The sequence below is a fragment of the Sapajus apella genome, unplaced genomic scaffold, assembly GCF_009761245.1.
Source record: "Sapajus apella isolate SASKATOON/1434 unplaced genomic scaffold, GSC_monkey_1.0 scaffold99, whole genome shotgun sequence".
NCBI lineage: Eukaryota > Metazoa > Chordata > Mammalia > Primates > Cebidae > Sapajus > Sapajus apella.
In genome coordinates, this window is record NW_022437039.1 from 1,218,278 (window position 1) to 1,238,985 (window position 20,708).

General features: G+C 49.4%; 1 protein-coding gene across 2 annotated transcripts in view; it reads right to left on the bottom strand.

The window, feature by feature from the left end:
• Positions 1 to 6,590: 6,590 nt before the first annotated feature.
• SRL (sarcalumenin) overlaps positions 6,591 to 20,708 on the bottom strand; it is a 51,672-nt gene continuing 37,554 nt past the window's right edge. For both annotated transcript variants that reach the window (XM_032257972.1, XM_032257973.1), the window contains 3 exons: positions 15,279 to 15,395; positions 12,720 to 12,953; positions 6,591 to 10,235 (listed from right to left, as the gene is read on the bottom strand). In XM_032257972.1, coding sequence (XP_032113863.1) covers positions 9,424 to 10,235; positions 12,720 to 12,953; positions 15,279 to 15,395 — 1,163 coding nt within the window. In that variant the 3' untranslated portion in view covers positions 6,591 to 9,423. The remainder of the gene's footprint in view (positions 10,236 to 12,719; positions 12,954 to 15,278; positions 15,396 to 20,708) is intronic.

A 20,708-nucleotide genomic window follows, 5' to 3' on the forward strand; every position in this document is an offset into this window, starting at 1 on the left:
AGGGGAGGGAGGGGGGAGAGGAAAGGACAGGAGAGAGGCTAATGACCACTTGATCCTCTTAAGGCCTTTTCAGTTCCTAAGATGACTGATTCAGGGAACCCCAGGAGCCACAAGAGTGTCTAGACCCTCCCTGACCCTCCTGGTTTCTGGAGTTTTCATTTGCCCTAAGGGCTGCCCTTCGATTTTCAATGACAGGAGGAGAGCGTTTCTGTCGGGGAAGGGCGGTAACATTCCGGTTGGAGAATCTCCTAAAATTCTCATTTCCTGTCGGCCTCAGATGGAAACTTCACCCCAAAAACTGAGGGAAGCCGTTGGCCTTGGGTGTTTCTTCCGTTCCCCGTGTCTCCAAAACACCGCGGCCTCAATGGCAGGTCACTGGGCAAGTTCAGGGCCTTTTCGGTCCCGGCTGAGGATCTGGAGATCTCGGGGCTGCCCGGTCGTACGCCCCACTGCCCAGGAGGCGGGCCGAGCTGCGGGGTGAGACACCAGGAGCGTACTGCAGCCCCGGCCTCGGCCTCCCGGCGCCCTCGCAGCCGCGCGGTGAAGGCGGCATAGAATAGATGTTCACTGCCCGCCCCACGCGCCGGCGGCGCCCGCAAGGCCGTGGAGCGGAGTCCGCGGCATCAGGCGGACGCAGCTGGGAGCTGCCTCCTAGGCTGAGGGGGCAGGGCCGGCGCTGGCGGCCACGGAGCTCGCGCGCCGCTTGGCCCGGGACCCTGGGACAGGAGCCAGGGCAGGGAGCGGGCGTAGGGGCTTCGTTGGCCTCGGACTCAGGCAGGGGCCTCCCGCCCCCTCCCTCGCCCCGCTCCGCTCCGCTCCAGCGCCTACGTGCCGCCTGCCTTAGGGTTCTCCTGAGCGCCGCGTTCTGGAAGCGCCACCTCGACGCGTCTTTGTATGCGGCTGCGCGGACTCCCGGACTCGGTCCGAAGCGCGCGGCCCGGAGGGGGCGGGGCCAAAGCCTAAGATAAGGCGATGCGCATGCGCGGGGCCAGCCGGCGGGTGAGCCGCGCATCTCCGCTGAGCCGCCGAGGGGTCGCTCCCTATCCGCAGGCTCTGGTAATGTCCCGTCAGGGGATAGCGCGTGAGGATCCGGGCGCGAAGGACGAGGGCAGGTTCAGCCAGAGGCCCACTTTCCCCACAGTTACGACCCTGCTCCAGAACTGCCCTGCCCCGGAGGCCTCAGTTTCCCCACCAAGGGGAAGAGGCGCGCCGGGGAACTCTGAGGCCCTCCGAAGCCGCGACGTTTTCCCTCAAACGAGGGAAGAGTGGCCGGACCCAGCAGCGATCACCGAAGCCTCCAGCCCTGTCCCCGAACGGATACCAGGAGTCCGTCCACGCCGCGCAGGGAGTTGGGGTCTGGGCCGTCCTACCGCCTGGGGGCCTTGTTTCCGCGATCTTAATTGATTCCCAGAGGATCCAGAGAAGGGACACTTTGGGACCTGCCTAGGGCGGCCGGGGTTCCCCAGCGGAGACAGGCCGATGGGTGGGCTTTTGCTCATGGCCGCCTGGTGGGGTTCCGGCAACGGATTGGAGCAGGGCAGCATCGGAGAAGACAGAGACCCCCAAGCCCCCACCACGCAGCAGGCCCAGGGGCAGGCGCTCGGCTCCTGCGTGCCGTGCTCCGGTCGCCCCAGCACTGCTGCCCGCTGGATCTTCCCTGCTCAGAAACCTGCAGTGGCCTCAGACTCAGACTCCCTGAGCTTCCCCTTAAGGCCCAGTTTTCCCCAATTCACCTTGTCTCACCTTGACTGCCCCCATTCCCTATCCCCGCCACACACAGCGGTCTTCCTTTGTCTGCGTCCAGCGCCCTCGATCTTCCCTTGTGCCCCATCCACCAATCTGTGATCCGCCAAACCTGCTCATCCCTCAAAGCCTAGCTCAAACTCCACTCCTTCCCCAAGCTCCATAGCCCCTTAGCAAGCCTCAGTATTCTCAAAAGAGCCCTGAGGTGTCAATTGAGTCTTCTCAACAGAAATAATCCATTACGTGTTTAAGTAAATTTAACAATTTATATGCATTGATCAGCCTTGCAAATAATTACAGTGAGAAAGTTCTTTGCTGCACCCATGTATCCTGATTTACAATTGTGCTTTGTATCCCTTACTAGATGGCCACATCCTCTAGGAGAGAGACTATATGCCTTAATATGCAGAATATCTAATTTTTTTGGAATCATGGTGGGAAAAATTCAGAAGTATGGAGAAAATGGAAATATAACAAATATTTTTGCACTTTTCACAATACAAAATCACATCTTTTAGTGTGTCCAAAATATATACAGTGCACAATTTGCTGTCAGCTCCAGATTACCACAAATCAACATGATGCAGTAGAGTAGAAAGAATATTGGGATAGGTAGGAAATTGGCTTGTGGTATGGTTTGTCTTGCATTAGCAGAGTGAACTCAGGCCAAACTCAGGCAAAACTACACCTCTGAAGATGCAGTTTCCCCATGTTAGATTTGGGTTTAAGGATAAGAAATATCCCTGCCACCATCTAGTTTACAAGATCATGGTAAAGATCAAATATGAGATGGAGATGGAGTGAAGATTTTTTTAAAGTATTTTTTGTTCAGGAAATAATCCTCAATGAATTTTATTTGTTCGTTTACTTTTTTTTTTGAGACTGAGTCTCGCTCTGTCGCCCAGGCTGGAGTGCAGTGGTGTGATCTTGGCTCACTGCAACCTCTGCCTCCCAGATTCAAGCAATTATCCTGTCTCAGCCTCCCCAGTAGCTGGGACTACAGGCACACACCACCACACCCAGATAATTTTTGTATTTTTAGTAGAGACGGAGTTCCACCATATTGATCAGGCTGGTCCTGAACTCCTGACCTCAGGTGATCCACCCACCTCAGCCTCCCAAAGTGCTGGCATTACAGGCATGGTAAGCCACCACACCCAGCCAATTTTCTAATGAAAATTACTTTTAAATGTTTTAATTTGTTTTGTTTTGGTTTGAGACAGAATTTCTGTCACCCAGGCTGGAGTGCAGTGGCATGATCTCAGCTCACTGCAACCTCCAGCTTCCAGGCTTAATCGATTCTCATGCCTCAGAGAAGCTGGAACCCCAGGCATGTACCACCACACCCAGCTAATTTTTGTATTTTTGGTAGAGATGGGGTTTCGCCATGTTGGCCAGACTGGTCAGCATTCTTACAGACAACCTCATGTCACATCACACTATTCAGTTTCTATTTGTTTTTTAATTGAGACAGGTTCTTGCTCTGTTGCCCAGGCTGTAGTGCAATAGTGGAATCATGGTTCACTGCAGCCTCTGCCTCCTGGGCTCAAGCAATCCAACGTGGTGGCACATGCCACCACACCCAGCCAATTTTATTGTTGTAGAGAGGAGGTTTCACTCTTTCCCAGGCTGGTCTTGAACTCCTGTCCTCAAACGATCTTTCCATCTTGACTTCCTGAAGTGTTGAGATTACAGGCATGAGCCACCTAGCCCAACCAGTTTCTGTTTTTCTAATGCTTCTTTTTTATTGCCTTTATCTAAAGAAAAATTACCTGAGGTGAGAGGATCACTTGAGCCCAGGAGTTTGAGACTAGCCTGGGCAAAATAACAAGACCCTGTCTCAAAAAAAAAAAAATTGTTTTTGAGACAGGGTCTCACCCTGTCACTCAGCCTGGAGTGTAGTGGCACAATCTTGGCTCACTGCAACCACTGCCTCCTGGGTTCAAGCAATTCCCTCCCTTGGCCTCCCAAAGTAGCTGGGATGACAGGTGCCCTCCACCATGCCTGGCTAATTTTTATATATTTAATAGAGATGGGTTTTCACCATGTTGGCTAGGCTGATCTTGAACTCCTGACCTCAAGTGATAAGGCCCACCTCGGCGTCCCAAAGTGCTGGGATTACAGGCATGAGCCACCACACCCAGCCAAAAAAAAAAATTTTTTTTTTTAATTAGCTGGGTGTGGTGATGTGCCCTTGTAGTCCCAGCCACTTGGGAAGCTGACCTGAGGCAGAAGGGTCATCGGAGGCCAGGCGTTGGAGGCTTTAGTGAGCTGTGATTGCATCACTGCACCCAAACTGGGTGACAAAGGGAGACCCTGTCTCAAAACAAAAAACCACACAGACACCTTCTGTACTCCCCAAAACCCACTTATTCCCTCTGATAGCACATGGGTGATGAGCTCCTGCGTGTCAGGCACTGTGCTAAGTACTTGGGCACCTGTTTCCCCACATGCATGAACTTTCCTTATTGTATTTTCCACACGCCTTACACATATAACCACGTGTAACTCCATGGATTCAGATGATACATCCACTTACCCTTAAAAACACTCCATTCATGCCCCTCACTTAATTTGACTGTTTATTCTGGTCCCTGACTGTGCTTTCTCCATTTTCTGTTTATCAGGTTAATGGAAGAAAACGTGAAGATGATGAGGCTTGTGAAATAGCATAATTTTGAGGCAGATTCTGGCATATTACTATTACTTATGTTTATCTTTTTTTTTTTTTTGAGATGGAATTTCGCTCTTGTTACCCAGGCTGGAGTGCAATGGCACAATCTTGGCTCACCATAACCTCCACCACCCAGGTTCAAGTGATTCTCCTGCCTCAGCCTCCCACGTAGCTGGGATTACAAGCATGCGCCACCACATCTGGCTAATTTTGTATTTTTAGTAGAGATGGGGTTTCTCCATGTTGGTCAGGCTGGTCTCGAACTCCCAACCTCAAGTGATCTGCCTGCCTTTGCCTCCCAAAGTGCTGGGATTACATGTGTCAGCCACGGCCTACTTATATTTATCTTTTAAACAGACTTCCCTCCCTCTTCCAGGGAAGAGCTCTGGATTTCTCCCTGGAACGGGTGGAAGGAGGACACACGGTAGGGTGAGTGAACAGAGTGGCCTTAGTTGGGTCAGGTTGCTTAGTCACTCAAAGACAATGGACTGCAGACTCTCCCTTTCTCCCCAGGGCCCAGCTTTTTCCCTTTCAAAACCTGCTAACTGTGAGATGGCTCTCACCTCTAATCCCAACACTTTGGGAGGCTGAGGCGGGAGGCTGAGGCAGGAGGATGGAATGAGACCAGGAGTTTAAGACCAGCCTGGACAACATAGTGAAACTTCATCTCTATCAAAAAAGAAAAAAATTTTTTAATTAGCCAGACATGGTGACACAGGCCTGTAGTCCCAGCTGCTCGGAAGGCTGAAGCAGGAGGATTGCTTCAGCCCAGGAGGTCAAGGCTGTGGTGAGCTATGATCACACTACTGCACTCCAGGTGACAGAGTGAGACCCTGTGTCAGAAAAAAATTGGGCAGATGTGGTGGCTCACGCCTGTAATCCCAGCACTTTGGGAGGCCGAGGCAGGCCAATCACTTGCCAACATGGTGAAAACCCACGTCTACCAAAAATACAAAAATGAGCCAAGCATGGTGGTGTGTGCTTGTAGTCCCAGCTACTCAGGAGGCTGAGGCAGGAGAATCTCTTGCACCTGGGAAGCAGAGGTTGCAGTCAGCTTAGATGGCAGCACTGCACTCTAGCCTGGGCAACAATGCGAGACTCCATGTCAGATTAAAAAAAAAGCATCAACAACAACAACAAAAAACCTGTTCTCGAACAAGATGTAAAATTTCTTCGAAGACCCCAGAAGTAAAACTTCAAAATTAAAGTACCTCTCCTGTGAAGAGGACACTGGAAACAGGAAAACATGGTGGGAAGGGCTCCGGGAGTCAAGGACATGTTCAGGTTTCTTTAAAGACAGGTCCAGCACACGCCTGTAGTCCCAGCTACTTGGGAGGCTGCGGCAGGAGAATTGCTTGAACCCGGGAGGTGGAAGTTGCAGTGAGCTGAGGTCATGCTGCTGCACTCCAGCCTGGCGCCTGGTGACGGAGTGAGACTCTGTCTCAAAAAAAAAAAAAAGGTCCAAGTGGGAGGCTCAAGTCCATGCTGCGTGGAGGAGATCACCTGATGAAGCCAAGGGGAGGCAGCAGCCTCACCATTCAGGAAACCTTTGTGCCCTCCACTGGAGCCCTTGGGTATCTGAGGCAGCTGCGCGGATGCTTGGGGGAATGAGGCACCCAGGTGCTGGGGAGAGAGTTCTTTTTTTTTTTTTTTTTTTTTTTTTTGAGACGGAGTCTCACTTTGTCACCGGGCTGGAGTGCAATGGCGCAATCTCAGCTCACTGCAATCTCTGCCTCCCGGGTTGAAGTGATTCTCCTGCCTCAGCCTCCCAAGTAGCTGGGACTACAGGCACATACCACCATGCCCGGCTAATTTTTTTGTTTTGTATTTCAGTTTCACCATGTTGGCCAGGAAGGTATCAATCTCCTGACCTTGTGATCCACCTGCCTCGGCCTCCCAAAGTTCTGGGATTATAGGCTTAAGCCTCCGCGCCAGGCCAAGAAAGCGGTTCTTTAAGTTTCAAGGGATACCAGGCAGGCCTGGGCTTCCTGGCCAGCCAAGAGACCAACTCAGCCTCAGCCCTAAAGAAGATCCTGGGGCATTCAACTAACACAAGGGTGAAATTTCTTAATTTCCAGTCTCTCCCCAAGAAACTTACAGTGAGTTCACTCTACCAGGTAAAAGGAGGATGAACAGATTAACCTGGCTGGAGATCATGAGAAAGCACTCAGTGTTAAAGAGAGGTCAGAACTTTATTGAGACTGATGAAATCAGAACTGAAAGAACACTGGAAAGGTTCAGCCACTGTCCAGGCACAGATCCTTCCAGACACTCCTCTTCGGGGAATCTCTGGATCCTTACCTTTCCCCCAGTTCCTAACCCCCGACCCCAGAGAGTCAGAATTCTGCTCAAAGCTCCCTCCACAGAGCTGGCCAGAAACCAGATACTAAATATCTGTGCTGACTGATGGGCAGGCCTGTGAGCAGCAGAGACAAGAAAGTCTGACAGTGAGAAAGGGAAGAGAAGTCAAAGAGAGAAGGAACACAAAAAGGAAAACAGATGACGGAAGGAAAAGCCCAAGGCAGCAATAGCATGCTGATAACGTAGCCTCTGAAAATATAAATATTGCATGAATGTATTAGCTTCATCCCAGCCATTTCCCCCAAAGCAGTGGAGACATCAACAGCTATGACAATGCCCACACAGTTGTGCATTTCTTGTGTGTTTTTTTTTCCCCCTGACTGCACAGAAAAACAGATCTGCCAAAGCAGCTCACAGCATGGAGATGCAGGCAGGGGAGAGGCGGGAGGGCCCATCCCCCAAGAGGGCAGATGGTACAGAGATGAGGCAAGGTGTTCTGGGGTTTGCGGAGGGTGGTTAATAAGAAGAAAAGTCCAGGACAGATTCCATCTCATCAGCCCTATCACAGGCTCCGTGGAGGCCCCTTGCAGAACTCACTTTCTTTCCTGGTTGACTCGTTCCTTGGAAACATTGTCCTGGGTGCTCTGGAACCTTAGGTGTTCTTGTGGAAGGTTCCAGGCCCTCCACAAAGCCAAATGCAATGGCCCCTGTGACAGCACGTACCAGAGTGATTACGATTCTGAGAACCAGGAATTCCTAACTCAAGGTTCTCCATGTAGACCTAACCTGACTGCCAACCGGCTTACCCTGCCTGACCTCAGAGTGCCTCTCCCTCTGCCTGCCTTTCCACCCTCCTTCTGGTCCAGGATGACTTCCTGGTGCTGGTGTATCCTGACTCCTGCCTTGAAGGTAAGGCCCCCAGGACAGCTTGTTCCCAAGAGAAGCGGCTGGCTCTGCACAAAGAAGCCCCTCAAGGCAACCGGGGCTGGGTCTCCTGGGCATGTATAGACTGTGCATCATGCACATTTCACCATCCAAAGGCTGCTGCTTCCCTGCGGGCCCTGCGCCTCTGCTCCCCACCAACTTCTGCGGAGCTGTGCATGCTAGCCTTGTAAGACTCTTACAACAAGTTCTCTGCACCCTCGAGTCTATGTGATCTCCCTCGTCTCTCTCAGACAACATACACATATATTCACACTCACTGGTATTGAAGGCCCTGGCTCTCCTGCAGTGTGTTCAGCGGACATCTGCATCAGGGTCAATGTTAACCCTTGGTTGCCGACAACACAGAGTGGCTGGTGCTGGTTCTGACTCCTTGGAAACTGCTCCAAGTTTTAAGTGCTGATGCATCAGGGAATGGAGAAGAAAGGAAAGGGCAAGCCATGGTGTGGAAACCGCAAAGGAACAACTCTGCTGCTAGGTGTTTCCACAGAGGAGTTGTGGAAACTGCCTCCTCTTAAATTTGGGAGAGACTGACGGCCTAAGGAAAATGAGCAAGGTCTCCACTGTCCTCTCTGAAACCCAATGCTTTTGGGATCTGAGTTTTCCAAGACATGCAATAGACAAAGACACACTGCAAACCAATTAACCCTCTGAGCCCTTCCACGACGTTCACTAAAGTCACTTCCAAGAGGTAAATTACCTGGATACACTGACCACTCCCCCTCTCCTGGGTCCGATAAAGGGATCAAGCTCCCCGAGCCGGCTTTGAGGAACACATCAGAGAATTGGCACTGGGGAAGGCAGATCCTTGTCCTTACCTGGGGATTCCTGTACTTAGTTGTCTCCTGTCCTAAACCACTGTCCCACCTTGAGGAAACCAGGAGCAAGTCTTGGGGATCAGCTCAAAACCCAGGTAGAGGCTGGGTGTGGCAGCTCACACCTGTAATCCCAGCACTTTGGGAGGCCGGGGCAGGTAGATCACTTGAGGTCAGGAGTTCGAGGCCAGCCTGGGCAACATGGTGAAATCCCGTTTCTACTAAAAATGCAAAAATTAGTTGGGCGTGATGGTGCATGCCTGTAATCCCAGCTACTCGGGAGGCTGAGGCAGGAGAATAACTTGAACCTGGAAGGCAGAGGTTACAGTGAACCAAGGTCATACCACTGCACTCCAGCCTGGGCAACAGAGTGAGACTCCATCACAAAAAAAAAACAAAAACAAAAACAAAACAAAACAAAAAACCCAGGTATATTCAGACTCAAGAGATTGTTCACTGTTGAAAGTCAACCCAAAGTTAAGAAGCAGCCAAGGGCTGGGGAACAGACACAAGCCTGTGGGTGTGGAAAGAAGCCAGACGGACCTGACAATCTCTAGGACGCAGGCCTTTGCTGTTTTCCCAGCCCCCAGGGGACAAAGGAACTTCAGCTGCTTTTAGCTTATTTGACCCTCACTGATTTCAGAAAAACTAGAATTTAGCTGCTCTCTGTCCTTCCAAGACAAGACCCAGGAAAAGCAGGTGGAGGCTGACTTGCCTCAATCAGGCCTCCTCATTGAAGCAACAAGACAAGCGCACTAGAATTCACAGTTTCCACTCTCCTCCTGAGACCCACACACCTGCCCCGGCCCCTGGCCTCAATGAACTCCCAAATCTCCACTGTGTAATCATTCCTGCCAGGGTGGCTCAAAGGGTTAATAAACCTCGACTTCTCAGACAGTTAGGACACAAGCTCATTCACCAACAGGAACCCAAGAACCACTACACCACCTAGTGCTTCCTGTAGCGATTTTTGGGGGTTTCGCTACACCCTGTTTTGTCACAGTTGAGAGCACCTGGATTCTTTCCGAGCCCGAGGCTACCCAGGAGGCCCGGAAGCTCCTGTGTGATGGCCCGCTCAATCTTCTCCAGAAAGCAACCTCCCATGTAGGAGCACTGCTGAGAGAGCAGTTTGAAACTGGAAATGGGATTGATGCCAAAGAAGTCCTTGTAGGCCTCACGGTTGGGAAGGTCAAATTTGCTGACATTGGTCTTTGCCAGGATGGTCTTGAAGATGTAGAATTTATCGGGATCTTCCACAATGTCCTTAAAGACCAGTTCTCCATCACTGAAGAAGGTCATTTTGTCCCTGTAAGTCTGCAGGTAGCGGTCAACCAGGAGGGCGTGGATGCGGACCCGGATGGCGTGCTGGCGGATGAAGGCAATCTTGTTCTCCAATCTGTTCTCGATCACCTGATTCAGGTCTTCCAGGAGGGAGATCTCTTCTTGGAGGAATAGTTCCTGGTGGGTGTCTGGCTTATATGCTTGTGGCCAGAAGGAGCTGACGTAAACCCTTGGGGGCTCTGTGACGTTGATGAGAGGGGCCAAGCTCCAGAAGAGGGCCCCATAAACCCGCATGAGCATTTGGGTGGCCAGATTGTCAGCCTTGTTGAGGATGATCCTTATCTGGGATTCACGCCCCTTCAACTGGCGGAAGAGCATCTCCAGCTCCAGACCCACATCCAGCTTGGTTGGGTCGAAGACAACAAAGATAAGGTCTGCCCTGTCGATGAACCACTGGCACACGTCGTTGAAGGGGTAGCCTTTGGAGACAGGAGCGAGAAGTCAAACTGAGTAGGCCTCCCTCAAAGCCCACACGCCTCCTTTCAGAACTAAACTTTTCTGGGGGTTGAAAGAAGGAACAGCACTGGGTTTTCTGGGTTTCTAAGTACTATTAAAAAATCAGTTGCATATCTCCTGCCCCTGCCAACCTTCAACCAAGAACAGCTAATCCTTGTTTTTCTTGTTGATTTGTTTTTTGAGACAGGGTCTCACTCTGTCACCCAGGTCGGAGAGCAGTGGCATGATTATAGCTCACTGTAGCCTCCACCTCCTGGGTTTAAGAACTCTCTCACCTCAGCCTCCCAAAGTGCTGGGATTATAGGCATGAGCCACCACACCCTGCTTGATCGTTGTTCTCATCCACTGTGAAATCCAAGTCTCTAAGAAAGCAAAATACCTGTTCAAAATGGAAATTGTCCTACTGTTTAAAAGGATCTGGGGCAAGGGTAAAGATACTGAGGGAGAGAAATAGGGAATTAGAAAAACATGAAAGAGCGAATGCATTATTTAGGGGGAGGAATGTGGACTTGGCATTAAGATGTAGACTAGAATTTGAGCTTTGCCCCTGGCCAGCTGCATATTAAATGCCTCTAAGCTCTACCTTTTTAGTTCCAAAATGACAAGAAAAACATTATTAACGTCTGAGTTGACATAAAGATTACCATATTACTGTAATATAGGAAAGCACCTAAAATTCCAGTCATACAGCTGATGCCCAGTACATTTTAATTCCTTTAGCTTCTTATTTCCTAGTTTTCTTTGCAAATAAGAAAACTGAGGAGATGAGGACCTCCTGTCTAAAACACATTGAAATCTTTTTTTATATTAATGTATAAAATTATCTAATGTGTCATAAGTGTACAATTTAATTACTAACATTATTAATATTACCAATACAAATATTACTGCTAATATCATTCATGCAGGATCTATTTATAACCAGAATTGGAGTTGTAACCATGAACTGAGATCCACCGTCTGTCTTCCCACAACTGCCCTGCTCAGGACTCGCTGCAGACAGCCTCGCCTCATGGCAGGACTCAGTGGCCTATTCCATAGCCGCGTGCCTGGTGGGCCTCTGGCTTCTAGTCTTGTGGCCTGGTTGTCAGCCTTGTTCATTAAATCCTTTCAAATTGTTGTATAACCATCACCGCCATCCCTCTTTAGAACTTTTTCATCTTCCCAAACTGAAACCTCTGTACCCATTAAACTCCCCATCTCCCCTTCCCCGCAACCTCTGGTTACAACCACTCTGGTTTCTGTCTCTCTGCTTTGGCCTACTCTCATGTAAGTGAAGTCAGACAGACCCTAAGTGGCATTCCCCTGCTACCTGAGGGCAAGTAGGGCTTTGAAGAAGCCTGCTAAAGGCTCATGGGGAAGCATGCCTGGAAAAGCAGAAACCAGGAATAGGAAGAAATGAAGGTCAGGTTCAACCTACAGCAGGCCCAGGAGCCCCAGACCCAATTTAGCCAGAAGTCAAACATACTGGTACTAGGATCCAGTTAGTCCAGGTCCTTGGCTACACAGGAGAAACAGGGCCTCCCAAAGACAACTGAGCCCCAGCTGAACCTCTCAGAGCTTTTCGCAAAGACTAGTCCCCCACTTTGGAAAATATTGGCCGTCTCCAAACCAAATAAGTCCTTGGGGAGGTAGGAGGACTAGGCACTTCAAAACCAGGCAAGACAAGAAGGCGAAGAATGCTTCTTCTGGCCTTGGGCAATGTAGGCCCCGTTTTCTCTCCCCTGCCTACCTACCACCCACTGTCAAAAGGAGTTTTCTTTCTTCTTTTATTTATTTATTTATTTATTTTTTTTTTTATAGAGTCTTGCCGTGTCATTAACGCTGGAGTGAGTAGCATGACCGTGGCTCACTGTCACTGCAGCCTTGACCTCCTGGGCTCAAGCAATCCCCCCAACTCAGTCTCCTGAGTAGCTGGGACTATAGGCATGTGCCACCATGACCACCTAATTTTTGTATTTTTTGTAGAGGTGGGGTTTTGCCATGTTGTCCAAGCTGGTCTCGAACACCTGGGCTCAAGTGATCCACCTGCCTTGGCCTCCCAGAGTGCTAGGATTACAGGCGTCAGCCACTGTGCCTAACCTTACTTACTTATTTATTTATTTATATGAGATAGGGTCTCACTCTTGCCCAGGCTGGAGTGCGGTGGCACGATTAAGGCTCACTGCAGCCTCAACCTCCTGGGCTCAGGCAATCCTCCCACCTCAGCCTCCCGGGTAGCTAGGACCACAGGCACATGTCACCATACCTGGCTAATTTTTTAAATTTTTTTTGTAGAGATGGGATCTCACTATGTTGTTCAGACTAGTCTCAAACCCCTGGCCTCAAAAGATCCTCCTTTCTTGGCCTCCCAAAGAGCTGGGATCACAAGCATGAGCCATCATGCCTGGCCAAAAATAATTTTTTGAAACAGAGCTTACCCTGTTCAGAAATGAGGGCTAAATTACCTCTTTCTTGCTGTTTGCGGTTCTCGATGATGCCTGGTGTATCCACAAAAGTGACCCTCTCCAAAAGTTTGTGGGGAACCTCAATGCCAATCAGCTTCTCCAGGAAATTCTGGCCAAACTTCTCCAGGGGTGAGAAGGAGCGGGCACTGTCAGCAGCCATGACGATGCCCTCGATGGTTTTCAGCTTCGGCCCATGCATTAGGACCGTGAACTCAGAGGTGGTGGGTTCAGCGCCTGGGCACGCGGGGTGAGAGGACAGGGAATACGGGATCTCTGTGAAACAGACCTACTGAGAAGCATATGCATATGCTGGGTATCACAAGGAGACTTTTGCCACAAGAATAGGATACATTTACTAGGCTATTGGGGCTTTCTTTTAATTGTGGTAAAATAAATGTAACACAAAATTTACTTTTTTTTTTTCTTGAGACAGAGTGTTGCTCTGTCATCCAGGCTGGATGCAGAGGCACAATCTCAACTCACTGCAGCCCCCATCTCCTGGGTTCAAGCAATTCTGCCTCAGCCTCCCAAGTAGCTGGGATTACAGGCACATGCCACCACACCTAGCTAATTTTTGTATTTTTAGTAGACGTGGGGTTTCACCGTGTTGGCCAGGCTGGTCTCAAACTTCTGACCTCAAATGATCTGCTCACCTTGGCCTCCCAAAGTGTTGGGACTATAGGCGTGAGCCACTGCGCCCAGCCTAAATTTGCCATTTTAATCATCTGAAAGCATACAGTTCACGGCATTAAGTACATTCACACTGTTATGCACCACCATCCATCTCCAGAACGTTTTTATCTTCCCAAAATGAAAACTCTGTATCCACTGAACAGTAACTCCCCACTCACTCTTCCCCCAGCCCCTGGTTACAACCACTCTGGTGTCTCTCTGATTTTGCCTACTTTTACAGAATTGAAATCAGACAGTATATGTTCTCTTGTCTGTCTTCTTTCCTTTAGCGTAACATCTTCATGGTTCATCCATGTAGCAGATATCAGAATGTCATTCCTTTTTAAGGCTGAAGAATACTTCATTGTCTGTATGAACAGACCACATTTTGCTGATGCCCTCATCCATGGATGAGCACCTGAGTTGTTTCGATGTTTTGGCTATTGTGAATAGTGCTGATATGGACTTTGGTGCAGCTGCAGTTTTTTGGTTTTCTCTTTTTTTTGAATTTTCTTTTCCTTTTTTTTTTTTTTTTTTTTTTTTTTTTTTGTTGAGATGGCACCTCGCTCTGTCACCAGGCTGAGTGCAGTGGTGCAATCTCAGCTCACTGCAACTTCCACCTCCTGGGTTCAAGGAATGTGCTGCCTCAGCCTCCTGAGTAGCTGGGATTACAGGAGCCCACCACCACACCCAGGTAATTGTGTGTGTATGTGTTTTTGTTGTTTGTTTTTTGAGACAGAGTTTTGCTCTTGTTGCCCAGGCTAGAGTGCAATGGCACAATCTCAGCTCACTGCAACCTCTGCCTCTTGGGTTTGAGCAATTCTCCTGCCTCAGTCTCCTGAATAGCTGGGATTACAGGCATGCGCAACCATGCCCAGCTAATTTTTGCATTTTGAGTAGAGACGGGGTTTCTCCATGTTGGTCAGATTGGTCTCCAACTCATGACCTCACGTGATCCATCCGCCTCGGCCTCCCAAAGTGCTGGGATTACAGGTGTGAGCCACTGCACTCAGCCAATTTTTTGTATTTTTAGTAGAGACAGGGTTTCACCGTGTTGCCCAGGCTGGTCTCGAACTCCTGACGTCAGGTGATCCTCCCGCCTCGGCTTCCCAAAGTGCTGGGATTATAGGAATGAGCCACTGCTCCTGGCCTTTTTCATATTTTCTATTTTAACCCCTGCATGTGGCATAACTGCTCTTATTTATTTATTTATTTATTTTATTTTTTGAGACTGAGTCATGCTCTGTCGCCCAGGCCCAAGTGCCATGGCATGATCTCTGCTCACTACAACCTCTGCCTCCTGGGTTCATGCAATTCTCCTGCCTCAGCCTCCCGAGTAGCTGGAGTTACAGGCATACACTACTATGCCCGGCTAATGTTTTGTATTTTTAGTAGATACGGGGTTTTACCATGTTGGCCAGGCTGCTCTTGAACTCTCGACCTCATGATCTGCCCCCCTTGGCCTCCCAAAGTGCTGGGATTACAGGCATGAGCCACCGTACCCAGCACTTCTTTTCTTTTTTTTTTTTTGAGCTGGAGTCTCGCTCTGTCACCCAAGCTGGAGTGCAGTGGCATGATCTCAACTCACTGCAATCTCTGCCTCCCAGGTTCAAGCAGTTCTCATGTCTTAGCCTGCCGAGTAGCTGTGATTACAGGCACCTGTCACCACACCCCACTAATTTTTGTAATTTTTTAGTAGAGTCAGATTTTTGCCATGTTGGCCAGGCTGGTCTTAAACCGATGGCCTCAAGTGATTCACCTGCCTTGGTCTCCCAAAGTTCTGGGATTACAGGCATGAGCCATCGTGCCTGGCCAGTGATTTAACTTTTCATGGTGCTTTTACATATGACATTCAAATCCCAACAATCACACAAGAAAACTGATTACCTGTATAGAGCTGATAGCGAGTATTTTCCAGCCCAAGGAGGTAGTTTATCATGGTAGATTTACCAACACTCCACGGTCCCAGGAACAGCACCATAGGCTTGGAGGTAATCTCTCCATCTGTGGGCAACAGGAATTAGAAATGGAAGGAAACCAACAAAAGTTCACACGAGGGGTATGGCACCGTACTCCAAAGCCTCTGGCTGTCCATCCAACTGAGTTGTGGAATTCTCCGGGGATCAGATGTGTGTAGCCCCCAGTGACACTTCTCTTACTACATAAGTGCGATCACCCAGTAAAAAGACACAGAAGTCACTGTCTGAGCCTTGCCCAGATCCTTGGCACATCAGCCCACACCAGAAGAAGGATCTCAGTGAATTCAACAAACCCTGACTCAGAGCTCACTCTAGGTGAGACCTCCTGGTTAAATCTGGAGGAGAAAAGCTCATAGAAAAAGGAGGACAGAGCTTCCACAGGGAGAGAATCTGGTTGACAGAGGAGGATGGCCATGGACCAGCCTGTATAACCTTGGGTGGCAGACTCAGACCCTGCCTGTCTCCAGCCTTTGCAGCTCTCCTCTCCTCCTACCTGGAGCTCCCAAGACTCCCAGTACAGCCTAATCCTGGGCTCTAGAGACAGTCTCTCTCTCTCTCTCTCTCTCTCTCTCTCTCTCCTCTTTTGTTTAGAATCAGGGTCTACGTCGCCCAGGCTGAAATGCAGTAGTACAGTTATGCTCTACTACAATTACTGGGCTCAAGCAATCCTCCCACTTCAGCCTCCCAAGCAGTAGCTAGGACTACAGGCACGTACCACTATGCCCAGCTAAATTTTAAATTTTTGTGTACAGCCGGGGTCTTGCTACATTGCTCAGGCTGGTCTCAAACTAAAGGGCTGAAGCGATCCTTCCCCCTTGGCCTCCCAGAGTGCTGGGATTACAGGTGTGAGCCATCACACTCACCCTCTTCTAGGGCCACTCTCAAACACTAGCCTGTTAAGTCCATGATAAATTTGCCAGTGCCCAAAACCAAACAATGAACTGGCAATTATTGGGTCCTACATCCAACGTCCTTACGAAGGCCATGTTGGGGAGATGACCCCAGAAGGCCACTCCAGGTGGGTCCCTAAGGGGAAAAGTAGAATGCCCTAGTGCTTTCAAATCCAGGGAACAGGGAGGGAAGGGGAGAGGCTTTCAACATGGGATATAGTCAATCTTATTGCAGATTTTCAGGCCTCAGCTCTTTCAGCTCTTCTCTGGACTACAGCACAGAGGGTTAGCACTGCATAATTCAGCACTGAAGTTCTCCAGATTTGTCTCCCTGAGTCCAGCACATTGCCCTAAGAACACCAGGCCTTCCCCTTTTGTTTCATTTGTTATGATTTCAATTTATGTAATTTCTTGGTTCAAATATCAGGAGTATAAAAACGTAAACAGTGAAAAATCTCCCATCTCCATCCCAATCTGCCTCGGCTCTAATGCCCCTGCATAGGTAACTACTGCTGATTTTTCTTTTAGACATTTTAATGCATATATAAGCAATATTAGTAGCTATCATATTCCCTATCTTTTTTTTTTTTTTTCTGAGACAAGGTCTCACTGTGTCGCCCAGGCCAGATTGCAGTGGTGTGATCATAGTTCATGCAGCCTCGACCTCCCAAGCTCAAGCCATCCTCCCATCTCAGCCTCCTGAGTAGCTGAGACTATAAGCATGTACCACCACACCCAGCTCATTTTTGTATTTTTTTGTAGAGATGGGGTCTTGACATGTTGCCCAGGCTGGTTTCCAACTCCTGGGCTCAAGAATCCACCCACCTCAGTCTCCCAAAGTGCTACTATTACAGGCATGAGCCCAGCACCCAATTTCCCCATCTTTTTTTTGAAATGGAGTCTCACTCTGTTGCCCAGGCTGGAGTGCAGTGGCGCAATCTCAGCTGACTGCAGCCTCTGCCTCCGGGGTTCAAGCCATTCTCCTGCCTCAGCCTCCCAAGCAGCTGGAACTACAGGTGCATGCCACCACGCCTGGCTAATTTTTGTATTTTTAGTACAGACGGGGTTTCACCATGTTGACCAGGCTAATCTTGAACTCCTGACCTCAAGTGATCCACCTGCCTCGGCCTCCCAAAGTGCTGGGATTACAGGCGTGAGCCACCGAGCCCAGCCCCCATCTTTTTTTTTTTTTTTTTTTAAACAGAGAGTGGTACAGTATGCTTCTTCTTCTTCATCTTGCTTTCGATACTCTGGTCTTCCTTCTCTGAGGATAAAGCTCCATCCTACCTGGGTGGTGTCTTATAAATGTCAGGCACACGTACATTGCCTGAAAGCAACACCATGGCCCTGCTCTATCTGTCCCTGCCTGTGAATACACAGGAGACACATCTCTGTGGATGTCAGGCCCTGGCTGGGGGCCAGGAAGGGAGGCTGAGAGTTGGCAGGAATCCACAGTTACAACCACAGAGATGTCACAGTTTCTAAACACTGGCCCAGGAGAGCCCTGGATGTTCCCCATTCTCAGAAGCAAGCCACAAACAGGGCCCATGCAGGGCGCTGCGGTTTCGGCTCCTCACAGCAGAGGGCACCGCTGGCCTATGCAGGAGGTGGGAGGGGAGCCTGGGAGAGGTTACAAGGAAGCTGGCCAGAGACTAGAAGTTAAGAGTCAAACCCAGAAGGTGAGCACAGGGGCCAGGAAATGGGCCCTCCCTGCAGAGCACCATGCCCTGGGGACGTGGGAGCTCCTGGCCCCTGCTGCTGTCCACACAAGTTTCCAAGCCTCTGGGTCTTAGGGCCCAGTGAGAAAGAAAAAGCCACTGGGCTTTCTCTGTAATCTCACACCAAGCTCTGTGTATCCGCTGCAAAGGGGGAGAGGATAACTGGCTCCTAGGCTACAAAAAACTATATAGGTAGCTGTGGGACGGAGTATTCCCTGCTTCCAGCTGTGTAATCCTGGGCAACCCAGCATGTCTCTGGGCCTGAGGTTCTCCTCTGCAGAGCAGGAAGAATACAGACCCTATGATACCCTGGCCATTGACAGCCATCCAGAGCATCAAATGAGATCATACAGAAACAGCAAGATTAACACAGGGAAACATTTGTAATATCATTCACAAAACAGTAAGACACCATGGCTACATTTTTTAAAGATGAGTAACATATTTAAATGGCATTGCTGTTGGGAAACAAGGACTCTCATCTACTGTTACTGTGAGTACAAATTGGTATCACGGAAGGCAATTTAGCAACAACTAGCAAAATGTGTAATTCCAGTGTTCCAATTTATTTATTTACTTATTATATTTGTTTGGAGTGCACTGGTGCAACCTGTTTACTGCAATCTCTGCCTCCCGGGCTCAAATGATCCTCCTGCCTCAGCCTGCTGAGTAGCTGGGGCCACAAGCGCATGCCACCACACCCAGCTATTTTTTCTGAGACGGGGTCTCACTCTGTCATCCAGGCTAGAGTGCAGTGGCACGATCTCAGCTCACTGCAACCTCCACCTCCCTAGTTCAAGCAATTCTCGGGCCTCAGCCTGCCAGCCTATAGCTGGGATCACAGGCATCTACCACCATGCCCAGCTAATTTTTGTATTTTTAGCAGAGATGGCGTTTTACCATGTTGGCCCAGGCTGGTCTCAAACTCCAGACCTCAAGTGCTCTGCTTGCCTCGGCCTCCCAAAGTGCTGAGACTAAAGGTGTGAGCCACCGTGCCCAGTCATAGGATTGTTTTTAAAAGTGCTGTGGATGGAGGATTCCGAAACTATGTATTCTAGTATTGCTTAAATAAGCAAATGCATTATAGATAATGGGAGTCAGGGTCATTACTGTTCTCAGAGAGAGTTACAAATATGGAAAAGGAAAAGCTAAAATTAATCCTGTGGCATTACATTGTAATTGAAGGGTTTTTATATAGATGATGGATAGAGATACTGGTATATGCAGGATATAAATTGGTATATGCATTATATAAATTACAGACATGAGCCACCATGCCCAGCCTAATTTTTGGTTTTTGTTTGTTTTTTGAGATTGAGTCTTACTCTGTTGCCCAAGCTGGAGTGCAGTGGTGTGATCTCAGCTCACTGCAACCTCTGACTCCCAGGTTCAAGTGATTCTCCTGTCGTAGCTTCCTGAGTAGCTGCGATTACAGGCATGTGCCACCATGCCCAGCTAATGTTTTGTATTTTTAGTAGAGACGGGGTTTCATCATGTTGGCCAGGCTGGTCTCAAACTCCTAACCTCGTGATCCACCTGCCTCGGGCTCCAAAGTGCCAGGATTACAGGCCTGAGCCACTGCACCTGGCCCTAATTTCTGTATTTTTTGTAGAGACAGTGTCCTACTATGTGGCCCAGGCTGATCTCAAACTCCTGGGCTCAACCCATCCTCCTGCCTCGGGCTTCCAAAGTGCCAGGATTACAGGCGTGAGCCACCAGGAGGGTGCTGGTTTTCCAGAGCATGACGTGACCATGCAGGAGAAGAGCACACAGCCATCAGAGGGAAGGAGGGAAGTCTCCACACACACAGCTCACGTAACAGGATCCCATGTGCATACAATCAAAAAGGACATCCTTCTATGCACTCACACATGCAGAGGAAAGGCCTGGAAGTCTTCACAAGAAACTATAATGGTGGTTTTCTCTGGGAGTCGAATTAAAGAAGGTGGAGATCAAGAATGGAATTTGTATTTTTTGATGTATGCTATTCTGTACTATTTGAATGTTTTGCAACAAGTGTGTCTTATTTTTATCATTTTGAAAACCAGTTTTGCAAAGAATCCAGGCCCAAGGGAAGCAGATGGGGAAGGGCAATAGGAGGAGTGGAAGGAATGGGCGATCAGAGGGCTTAGGGACCACCGGTGAGTAGATGGTGGGCACCTGCGGGCTCTGGAGCACAGGTGCTCCAGAGGGATCCAAATCAGCATTATCACCCTTGAAGACTCAAATATGCACGACTGAAGTATAAAGCTTAAAACCAAAATGCTATCTGGTAAAGCATTGCACTCTGCTGCTGAAAGGGTAGTTCCTCTGACAGAAGTGACATCCTTTCCAACTCCCGGAGGGAGCCCAGACCCAGAACCATGGGTCCTCGCACACATCACAAACCAGCTCCTGAACCTGTGTGGGCACCAGGGGAGTCCAGTCTGGTGGTACAGCCCCGCTGACAGGCCTGCACCGTACACGTGCTCTCATGCCCTGCCTGTGATCTCATGCCCTACCTGTGATCTCATGCCGTACCTGTGATCTCATGATCTCATGCCCTATCCATGATCTCATGCCATACTTGTGATCTCATGCTGTACCTGTGATCTCATGCCATACCTGTGATCTCATGCCCTACTTGTGATCTCATGCCCTACCCGTGATCTCATGCCATACCTGTGATCTCATGCCATACCTGTGATCTCATGATCTCATGCCCTACCCATGATCTCATGCCCTACCTGT